Below are 12,165 nucleotides of genomic sequence, written 5' to 3' on the forward strand. Positions count from 1 at the left end.
AGCTTCGACTTCCCCAAAAATAGTATGATTACAGGGAGGAGACTTAGTTGTTCTATTAGAATCTTAAGGAGCAGGATTAAGAAAAATAGTAAAATCAAAAGATAATCATAGGTCTCAACTCAGTTGGAAGAATTCACAGACCAAACGCAGCACAGGAAAAAAGTGAAACATGCAGACTTCTTAATAAGACAAAGACAGTGCATATTAAAAAAGGAAACCTTGCATTTTTATTGAAATGACAGAAACTGCATTTACACACAAAATGTTTTACAATAGGGGGCAAAAGGCGCTTTTGCATTCCTTCGGACTAGACGAACATAAAATCAGATCCCCATAGATAACTTGTAAACAGAAAGGACTACTACATCCCAGTGCTTTAAACACAACTCCGAGTGCAGTACTTTTCCCCACAGAGGGAGGAACTTGGCTATCAAAGCAGACTATGACTAACTGGTGATAATTGATATGCAATATGCAAAAAACACTGCTCGCTAGCAATCCTAGGCAGCCAAACGAGGGCAAAATCCACAGAAAAGTAATGAAAAATTGTAGAAACGAAAAAGCTAAGATAAAAGTGGTCAGGCACCTGTAAATTTCCCTACTTAAGCCATTTCTCTATATGTCCCAAAATGTTGCTCTCAGTTTACAAATCGCTCACTTTTTAGACCCCTTTCATCAACATCAATGTGATTAACAAAACTAAGAAGAGTGCAGATTGAAAGCTGATCAGAGGGATTTGCATTTCATGTTAAGTTGCCTTTTAGATAATCTTAATATAAAATTAATGGCAAAAATACTCCAGCCTCATTTTTCTACCATGCCTCAAAGTAGGACGAATTATCTATACAGACTCAAGGTCTTGAACTCAAGCATAGTCAAAAGTACTCAAATGCTCACAAGAACAATCCATCATGCTCCCACAGAGGATTAAAAAAATAAAGTTGATTAACCCAAGGAACAGAAGTAGCAGAATGAACAACTTAGGAAAGCATTAAGATGGAAGATAAAGATAAGAGGTTTAATAGCCAAGATTTTACTGAAAATATCGGACTAGCAACTGTGTTTAAGCAACGTGCATATGTAAACAGGTTAACACAAAGGGCTTGCAAGCAATGCCTTCTTTTACCAGCCTCTTAGTAAAAATGCCATTCTTCTATTCCAATAGAGGTAAACGGGATAATTAAAAACGATAATTGATTGTTTAGTAGTTCACTGCCTTTAGAATATTTTTTAAAGACTGGAAGTATACCTATGGTGGTAACTCCAAGCCACTTCCAGCCATATATAAAAATGCAGATCAAACGTACAAGCGGGGGAGGTGGGGACCGCAGTTTCAGAGGATAACTTTGCAGATTCATCTAGAAAACCCCCAAAGTTAAAGTTGGATCCAAAATGAGGTTCTTCCTACATGCCGAAAAGGAAACAAACTAGGCAATGCTCAGGTTGCATCAGAAGACAAACACAAGCAAGCTAAAACTTGGCACAAGTTCGCTTTTAAAGCTGACTTTCTCTGACAACCTTTACAGTCTTAAATGTTTTCTTCTCACTGTAGCAATAACACATCCCAACTAAACAAAGTGCTTCTCTCCTTCATTTCCAGGCTTAGTGCCTAGATTGATTTCTATTCCATGAACACCTTAAAAGGACAACTTAACAGTTTTCAAATCACAGCTTTTGCTGAAATAAGTTTGCTCGCAAAAGTAGGAAAATATATTACGAGTCCAGATGTGGATAGCTGAACCCAGAAACACATCTTTCAAATCCACCAGTTTCCAAATTTGTCCTTCAGCAAAAGCACTTGAAATATCTAATAAAAACGGTGTTATGCATCTTGAAATATGAAGTGCTGTGCTGCAACAAGCAGATCCTAGTAACTCGAACAACAATCAAAAGGGAAACCTATAATCAGTTAATTTAAGGAATCAAGTGTGACACAGGTTTTAGAATGAAGCAGAAGCATCAGTTTGGTACAGCTGAAACGTTAAGAACCCGAATGCTGCTCTACATATGCCAACCCTGTTGAAAATAGAAGTCTAATACATCCCTACTCACTGTACTCTATCATATCCCATATGGTTCCAGCAAGATTACTTTCCATTTGCCTCAAAGGCTAAGAGTGAGGAGTTTCACCTTTACATGCCAAGCCTTCAGAATTTATTAAATTTTAGATATGTATAGATAGCATCATTATCAAAAGGCGCAGGCAATGGTTTTACATTCAACAATATAAAATAAAAGCTACAAGGCAAAGATGTAAACATATAAAAAGACATAAAGCAGCCTTAATGAAGTGGAATTGAGCAGTTTCTTATCTGAGCGTTGAAGGTATGCATCGAATCACCAAAATGCTAAATGTAAACAAACTGATCCCAGTAGCACACTGAAGGGAAATTAAGGTTCCAGAGAATGTTACAGTATTGAGTTTGATATCCCAGAGCACAGGATGAGCAGGAGCAGCCCAAGAACGGCATGTGTGCGAGTGGGGCAGACATCCAACAATGTCATTTGTTGCTCTGCACATTTCATTTGCAACTGCACTACAACAAGAATCCCGAAACAGTTGAGAAAGAGAATATCCCCTATCATCCTGACAACTTGCCTGGATTCTAAAAATATAAACTAAGTGCTGAATTTACTCCTTTCATAAACTCAGCTGTAAGAATAAATCCACAACAAACTGCTAATATGTTATTAAACATTAAGAAAAGAAATTGTCAATATATACCTAACGGAAAGAAGTAAAATAACTTCAGAACACTGCCTGACTGGACACCTGAAAAACAGAGACTACCTCAGAAAATACTCCGCTGGGTAACTTTAAATAAAAAAAAAAGAGAAGTCTGAAATTTAATAAGCAGGTTGGTGAGTTATAAAATCAAGTTTCCATCTATAAAGAAATAAGTCAATCAAGGATTAACTTCCTCCAGCTGTAAGCCAACTGATCAACTGCATCACTAGAACCTGATTATATTTCACATTCACTGGAACTGAACTACATTTCACATTCTTTGTTGTCAGTTTTTTCTATGACATTACAAAGCAGACAAAACATGCTGCAAACAGCTTTCAGTAGAACCGGTCTGAAACATGCTATTTTTGACATAACATTTTTAAAAGAAAACATGAAAAGATGAAGATTTATTAAAATACTTTTGAACAAACCTTCGTAATTGTGTACTTGATTGGCCAGAATTTTGGTTTCATCAGCACACTGCTACAAAGGATTTTCAACAACACCACCAAAAACGTTTCTTGCACTTCTATGAACTCCGCAAGAACACTACTTTTTATATTGTTGTGCTCAACGATTGAGGCCCCTTGTAGCATCAATTGTTTGCCAATTACCATTTTGCAAATCACAGCATACGTTAAAATAGTTTCTCACAATCAGCAAACCGAATTATTACAGTCTCATAGTGGAAATCTAAAGGAGAGTACATCTTCTGCTCCCACGTCCTCACAAATGTGTCCTTCACCAAAAGAGCTAAGAACGTCTATACTAAAATGGCAGTAAGCAGTTGAAATATGAAGCGCTGCAACTGCAACAAGCAGGATCTTCTTAACTTCATAATACGCAGTAACTTTTTTGGTGTCTCAAAGTGGCTTCAGGAAGCAGGTTTTCGAAACGTTATAAGGGAACATGACTGAACAAATAAGAGACAGATTCTCCATTGTGTGTCCTTCTGATCGCCTCGGCTAGGATCATCGAAATGTCTATAACCTGTGGATTTCAACAAAAATAAATGAGACATCCCTCAAGTAATGCAATCAAACAGCATTAATCAAAAAGAAAATTGATTAATTCATAAGACCTGTCAACACCCCTCCAATTCAAAGTAAATGTTAAAATAGATTGGAAATTGTTTTAAGTTACAAGTCCTAGTTAAATACCTGCTTACACCAAGAATACCCATACTGATAACATTCAGCTCCAATACTGGATTTTTGGGAGATGCTTGTGCCGCAACTCTAACACTCAACAGCTGTGATGGTGGAAATCAGGGATGAAAAGCAAAATGGAAGATGTAACTTGCGCTGTAAATGATAGAGTGTACCTAGTAGTGTTGAGCAGTCACATGCCCTGTACACCCGTGCCATCTAGTGTTGGGGCAGACGTCTAAGTTGTTCTTCGAAGTGTAATTTTTAGTTTTCAGATATCTCGTGATCGTGTTTCAGAGCAAATTCTCCACTTTTGGTTATGTTTTTTACCTAAGTGGTGAGCGAGGTATATGGACGTACAGTAAGACAATAGTGTAGGCCAATAAAAAATGTACAAGTATTTTAATAATTAATATGTAATGTATAAATGATCCAAAGCATGCATCTGGAGAGGTAGCAGGGTGCACTTGACTCAACCTGCAACTGTTGGTTTGTAGCTTGTGGTGCTGTAAAGTGCAATTTGCTGCTGCAGATTACATGTTCTAAACTGAATATAAAGCAGTGCCCTCCACGTAAAGTGCTGGCTTGAAAGCAAATGAGATCCATGTTTTGGGGTCTCCTGGTATTCAGGGCTGGATTAATTCCGATATATTTATTTCACAGAAATAAAACTTCAACTGGAAGCATTTACAGATATAAACGAAGCAGGTGCTCAAGTTGAAGTTCCACTTCCACTTCTGTAAAGTTCTAATCATCCTAATTTCACGTGCATGGTCAAGGCAAACCAAGTCAAAATAAAGCAAGTGTTTTTCTCTGCATTTCTGTCTTGATAAGTTATCTGTAAACTTTGATGGAGCGGTTTGCATTCTTGCTTTTTTCACGTGCAAAATCTCATGCAGTGACAGACAACTTGCTTCTTTCTGGTCATCTGCATCTGAGACCAGAGATCGTGTTTTTTTTTTTTTTTTTTTACACAAATGACTAGTATGAGAACTGTCTAGAAGGCCCATCCATTTGGCCCCACCCCATTTACATTATTGGCATGCAACATCTTCCCACCATTTTTCCAGGTTGATTGACAGCTTACTAAAAATAACCCTCCCTCCCCCCAGCACTTTTTCCACCAATTTTGGAGACATTTTCTTGATGACAACAAAACACTATAGTAGGGTGTGAGAGGAAATTTTTATCTGTCCGACCTCCCTGTAACTATATAATCCACACTAGAGGACAGGAAAGTATACCTGGTGTAGAAACCCAGGTACATTTTCTTGATGTATAGGAATATAACCACACTTCCAACGAACAAAAAAGCACTTCATGAGTGGCGTGGGGTTGAGTGGGTATAGAGGGTAGGCCGCAGGCCAGGTCCTGTGGCCCAACCCTGCTGTGAACAGCTGAAGACCGTGCGTGGTGCATGGCTGGGTGGTTATCAGGGGTAGGATGCAGGGTCTGGCCACAGGCCAGGCCCTGCGGACAATCCCTACCACACACAGCTGGGCCATGTGGCCTAATCCCACCACGCACAGCCGGACACCTGCACGGCAGGGTCAGATTAACCAACTAATTTAAATCACTTTACGTTAAAACAACTCTAGGAATTCACTTAAAAAAAATATATATTACAGGGAGGTTATAGTTAGGTTCTGAATTTACTCGCACAAAACCATGAAAAATCAGCAGATATAATTATCTCAAGTAACTAAAAAACGCACCCTAAGGTTACTGTAACTAGCACCCTCAACCATGCACTGCTAATTACCCCAGTTATTACAGCACTCGTGACATCTTTTATATCATTAAAAATATCAATGTGACATTAGCAGTCATATTTTAAGAGAAAACTGTGCATGGGGGCTGTCTGAGTTATAGTTACTTGAGGTAACCATAACTATAACTGCTGAATTTCTATGGGTTTGTGTGAGCAAATTCAGAACCTAATTATAACGTCTGTGTAACCTTTGTTTTTTCAAGTGAATTTCTATGTTACCCTTATAATCACCCAACACTGAGCCATGCGCGGCCACTGGCTGTGCACAGCAGGGTTTGGCCACAGGAAATGGCCTTGCAGCCTATCCCACAGCACTCATAGTGCTTCTTTGTTTGGTGAAGATGTGATCATAATCCTATGCGTCCATAATGTGTCTCCAAAATCTGGTGTATTGCAGGTCTTAAATGTCCGGTAGCAATTATCAAGCTTCCAAGACTACCAAATGAAACAGACAATGAACAACATGCACAAACTAATGGAAATAAGAAATTCGTTTTAAAATTGTCAGAAGGCGAAAAACGAAGGATGCAAAATCCTGCACTTTTTACTGCCTGTACTCATCAGAACTTACTGTAACTTTAGCTTGCTTCTGCTTTTTGATGAGAACACTGATCCTGTCTGGACACTGCAAATGCTAGTACTGGGACAGATTCATTTTCATTCTTATTCTCACTCATTTATTCTCCCTCATCCATTCTCTCCCCCCCCCCCTCCTCAAAAAAGCAGGCAAAAATTCAGCTTACCTGGATTTTAGAGCAGTGCTTTATCTTGTCTTCTTGAGGAATCGTATTTGTGACCACCACAGCTTCAAAACAGGCATTGTTTATCCGTGTAATGGCTGGCCCAGAAAATATTCCATGAGTAAGAATGGCATAAACCTTTGTTGCACCAGCTGATAAAAGCCTTTCACCGAAAAATAAAATTAAAAGAAGTTTAGATAAGGAGGATAATTAATCTAAAAAAACAGTTTTACCCAAAATAAGGAGGGAAGCGCTTCCACAAAGCAACGTACATCAAGCTTACATGAAACTTTCCCATCAGACTTGGTGCCTCAGTCTCAGAGCATGGCACTATTCACAATATTATGCAAGAGTAACAGGTAAATGAAAGGCGAATTTCAAACTGTTGTGCGTTTCAAACAATTGAGTTAAACATAAATGTATGCATCTCTTGCTATTGCATTTTTTAAATGAACAAATTGAACTATAATCAACAGATGTTTCAGCAGGTGGGTGAAGAACTGATTATGCGTGCTGCCTGGTCCCTATCCTTCTGAGCTACTACCATCTGAGCATCTGCGTAAACATTTCCTCTGTCCACCTTACTGACCACTTAAAGGCAAATGCCATTATGGAAACCATCGCCAAACTGCAGGAACAATCTGCAGGTTTCGTCACAGTTTATTTTATGGAGAATTTTGTAGCTGTGTTGAGGTGGTGATAGGAAAAAACGACCAAGATTGACAAGGAGAAATATTAATTACTTTTCCTACGTACAGTTGCTTAGTCAGTCTAATACATTATCGGTTTCTTCAAATCTAGCTTTTAGAAAACTATTTCAGCCTCTGACTGGGTGGGAAGGAAATTGCTTAAAGTGTAAACTGCTATTTCGTCTGCAAAGATCTGTATCTAACTCTCAAGTCGACTGGAGTTAGGTGCGGTTCAACAAGGCGAGGGACTTTGTTAATTTTCTGTCATAAACTCAGATCAAAAAAAGTAGATTTGTAAACTATTCTGCTCTGGGCTAAACTGTCACACCGGAATGCAGTCGCTACTGCGTGGCTCTACATGAAAAGTGCCCTGACCAATTTAGTAGCGCGAGAACTTTAAAATGCAACGGTCACTTTACAGGTGTTTAAGAAATATCAACAATAGTATGAGAACACTGTCGTGTAATCAGGATCAATTAACTTTACCTAAAATATCTTACTCACGGATGGCCAATAGTTACATAGCCAACCGTACGTTTCGGCAAGATATTCATGTAACAAATTCACAAATGCATGCACTACCAACTCGGCTGTCTGCTGGCTCCTGTCGAAGCTTCGAGAAGGGTCAAAGAAAGGGATGATATACTATGCAGTATGTGCAATAAAGCGGGTATTTCTATAATCCACCATTTGCCCGGGCCTCCTGAAGGAAAGACAGACTGGTGAGGCTACAACTTAACCTAAGGCACATACGATGATGACGGCATGCTGATATGCCAACATTAGACCTAAACGATCCCGTTCTAAACAGGAGTCTGGTGAAATTCCTGATGTTGGCTGAAAAGAAACTAATTGCATATACATCGGAGAATGATTACCCATGGGGCGAGAGTCAACCCGCTGTGTCATTTTAAGACTGTCATATTTCTTGAAGCAGTGGGATTTTAATGTTTTTAATTCTATTCACTATGTGTTACTGTACTTTAATATTTGTACCTAAAATCATACAAATGTTTTAAGAAGCTAAGCATGAATAAAGGATATGGTATTTGGTATCTCGTCCTAGGAATGTCATAGCTACAAGGAAGGCAACCTGGCAAGAGAAGCATTTTGTAAGAATGAAGATGGTCGAAGGGAGGCCCAATCAGGCTTGTTCAAACTATATTGGGATCCAAGGTTGGAGCAAGGAAATTATTCGATGAAGAACTCTTAAGACCCTCACAAAAGCCTTAACAATAGGTATTCTAAAAAGGGACATGAGGTGGCTATTTTTCTTGTAAACGGCTTTGCTGCTAAATGCAACTTGAAGTGTATGCACGCCCTACCTTTTGGCGACAGAATAAACAGCTGATAATATATTACAATGACACTAAGTTTGTCCACGTATTTTCCTAAGAAGTATTGGAAAAGCTTGTTTGGCTGCATAGCAAACACTCGTGGGTGTGTTTGTGGGCCACTTTAAAGAATTGCCTACACTCGAATGGAGGTTTTGGATAAACTAAGACATCGGATGCTGGATCTCTAGCTCTATCTCTGTGGTATTCCTACTATTGTGTAAAGAGATCTGGTCTCCGAGGAAGGCTCATGTGGAACGGAGTGACATTTCCAGGAACACAGAATACCAAGGTTGTTGCATCGAGGTTAAAGTGATTAGAATTGGGGGGGTGGGGAGGCGGATCATAGATGTTTGCCTCATTTTCTTTACCATGCACGGATATGAGAAAATGAAGGAACATTATAGACAAAGATCCCAGACCAACTCATCCATAATGCATTGTCCATGGAATGTGGGCACCTGGTGGCAAAGCTTTGGCATTTTGCGTTTGACTGTGCCAAACGGATTAACTGTGGGCATATCCCATATCTTTGGAGGTATCTGAAGTACTTGTGGAATAACCTCCCATTCGTGGACTTGTTGATGTGTTCAGTGGCATAACGTAAAATGATGGGAGCCCCCCTGCAGAAAGAGGGGCCCTGTGTATTGCTTATCTCACAGATACTCAATTACCCTGGGCTGAATGGGGCCCCTTGGTAGGGTAGGCATTACCCCCTGCATTGCAGGGGCGTGCTTTACACCCTGGTTGAGATCTGCTAAGCAGGTCTGCAAAATCGTTGTCTACTTCTGGCAGATGCTTCTCTAGCAAAAGAACTTGGTTGTGGATTTTGCAATGAAAAACATTTGGCAATAGCCCCGACAGCCGGGACAGATGTTACCACCTTGTTTCTCTGTGAAAAACACTGCAGTCATGTTGTCTGTCTTTAGGAGGAAAGTTTTCTCTTCTAGAAGACTGAAAAACTCTTGGAATTGGCCGTTAAATCCCAATCAGGTCTAGGTAACTTATGGCAACCCTGCTATTGTTGGGCCCAGGTATCAGGTGGTGAAAATATGCCATTCAATCCTCGAGAGAGGTAACCGTGGGCTAAAGGTCACTTGCGGCTACGGGTCAAGAAATGGCCTGCACAGTAACACATTTTTCTCAATCTAGCACATTAAGCTTTAGACCCTGGGCTTAAAGCCTAGGTCATCCTCCTACTGATCCTCCATTGTGACCTTTGCCTGATTAAACACTCCTGCAGTGGATACAGGTGTAGTGCTGCATAAGTTACAATCACTCTTCATGAAACAGTTATCCCCAGGAGTTTCAGGACCATTCTTACAGTAATGGGACAGGGTGTCTGAAATAAAGGAAGCAGTTTTTGAAATGCTATCATCCTCTGTTGGCTGACGTAGGCTTTCCCCAGACACTGCATTTAGCTGAGCCCCCAGAAAGGGTGGACTTTGGAGCGCTTGGAGATTAAGCGTTTTTGCACTGAATGTGAAACCTTAATGTGTGGAAAGGTGACACAAAGGTTGAGTGTGTGCAAGACATTGCTGTTTGCTGCTGCTCTTTATCAGCTATGTGTCAAGATATAGAAAGACTAACACTATTTGAACATCCTTGGGACTGTAACCCCAAATGCGAAGATTGAAGGATGGGCAGCAGTGATTCTCTGGAAAGATGGGTGATGTGAAAGTAGGCACCACTGAGGTAGAGGATCACCAAACAGCCTTGTGTGCTGAGCAGCACTATAATGTTTTGCATGGTAGTAATTTTGACGTGCTCAAATAGCAGGTAGTGGTTGAGGTGGGAGGAGGGGTCGGTCTATGAAAGGCCACCTAAGTCATCACTTTTGTGGAAGAGACATACGGAGCGTAGACTCCCTGGCCTCGCTGGCGTGGGGGCTTGAACTAGATTTCACCTTACCTGAAGTGAACCTGTACATTCTCCTGCAACAGCCTCAGATGGTCTTCATGCATTGCATGGTGATGTGTTTGTATGTTTAGTGGTTGTGTGCACTCCAGCCAGTCCCCCTGCCACACTACTTCAAGAACCCATTTGTCTGTGGTTATGTCCTCCATTGGGGAAGGATAACATCACTATTACCCTGGAAGGTTTTGTGTGATTAAGGAGAATGAGAGGAGAGGAATTACTTGAGGGCAGAGGTGCTACTGCTCGCGGCACCTCTGCCCATGCCATTATCACACTCTCCACCGTATCCATAGGCTTGGAAGTGTGGTTGTGTAGCACTCTTGAAAGGTCTGGGAATAGTGATATCACTACTTTGGAAAATGTGCTGATGAAACAGCACCCACTCTTGGTAGTTACAAATTGATGCTGTAGCTGCATCTACAGGGCACCACGGCTTAGGCAGTTTTGGGTCATTCTTAGTATTCAAGCATATTGTCAGCCAAAAAGATGCTCTACAACAAATGGGACACTGATGAGTTGTTTTACCTCTGGTTTGATCCTAGTCACTCTAAACCATGCGTGGTGGCAAATGATACTGGAGTTCATTTACAGAGAAGCAGTGTCAGTAAAGCCTACAGCACAACAGATGTTCATTCGGAAATTATCTTTCTTCCTCTAATACTTCTTGCCCCCTCTTTTAGTATGTCTCTTGTAGGTGCCTAACCAACTAATCCATTTAATTCATTTGGTCATAGTCATACTAGGAGAGCTACTCGACGGAGCTGACTATTTTGGACAGAGTGGCTGCCCCACAGATCTGACTGGAAGAGGGGTAGCCCTGGTTGTCTGAACGCAAGCTAACTTTCTACCTGTATGACAAATCAAGGTGTCAGCTCATCATAGCCCCTGATGTAGACAGGATAAAATGGGCAGTCTGTACTTCTTTTCCACCCTGGATGTTTCGACTTGCACCTTCACTGGGACCTCTGTACTGCATTTGATCATGCACTTTAGCACTGGGCAATACTGGACGTACCTTTCTATTCTGTAAAGTTTCTTTACCAATATGTCATCCTCTAAGACATGCAACTTAACGTTATGGTCTACAACCCTTTGAATTAGTGTGGTACAACAAAGTGTCATCAAGGGAGAACCTTTGACAGGGTAAGGCTCTAAAACAGTCATCCTACCGGTCAATGAGGAATTATTCACAGGTAGCAGGTCCAAGGATTACCCTGGTGTCAGTGTGTATAGTATGAGAGGGTAGACTCCTGAAGTGAAGGAGGAGATGCAGGTATGAGTGAGGGAATTGTGGCAGAGGGCTAGTGACTTGCCCATACTCTTTAGGCAATTGGATGGAATTGAACTTTTTCTGCTCATAAAAAAATGATCTTCCTCTTGATTGCAGGTGTCTTATTGAGGTTGTGGCTGAGCAAGGATCTTTTCCTGTAGAGCGCTGATGCGGTCTCATATGAGGCACCTCTGGGAACCCTATGGCACAGACGTGGTCATTGGTCTCAGAGCTCAGCATCAATACCTTTTTCCTGAGCAGATGTGTAGATTAATTTCAGAGTCTGCTTCATAGCCAATTTCAACTCCTAAGGCGGTTTGGCAGACTCTGGATCAAGCTGTTAGCTAGTGCAGAGGCTTGATTCCCCTTTGCCAAAGCTTTCCTGGAACGGAGGGGAGCCTCTCAGGGTGTAGATGTCCAGATAGCCGAGCATGAAGATCGGAGCCCTTTGTGTCAGTTTCAAGGCTAGATGCCAGATTCCCTCAGGAGTGGGGCTCTGCCTCAGGTTAAGACAGCTGTTAAGGCTGATCCCTGGAGGGTTAGTGTTCCAGTTTTGGAAGGCCCA

At 41.0% G+C, this 12,165-nt stretch overlaps 1 protein-coding gene across 1 annotated transcript in view; it reads right to left on the minus strand.

Annotated features, from left to right (window-relative positions):
• Positions 1–204: 204 nt before the first annotated feature.
• The window catches only part of PRPS1 (phosphoribosyl pyrophosphate synthetase 1), a 74,391-nt gene continuing 62,430 nt past the window's right edge, over positions 205–12,165 (minus strand). The window contains exons 6-7 of the mRNA XM_069213569.1: positions 6,394–6,553; positions 205–3,721 (exon numbers count right to left, since the gene is read on the minus strand). Coding sequence (XP_069069670.1) covers positions 3,629–3,721; positions 6,394–6,553 — 253 coding nt within the window. The 3' untranslated portion in view covers positions 205–3,628. The remainder of the gene's footprint in view (positions 3,722–6,393; positions 6,554–12,165) is intronic.

This window comes from Pleurodeles waltl, chromosome 2_1 (assembly GCF_031143425.1).
Source record: "Pleurodeles waltl isolate 20211129_DDA chromosome 2_1, aPleWal1.hap1.20221129, whole genome shotgun sequence".
Classification (NCBI taxonomy): Eukaryota; Metazoa; Chordata; class Amphibia; order Caudata; family Salamandridae; genus Pleurodeles; species Pleurodeles waltl.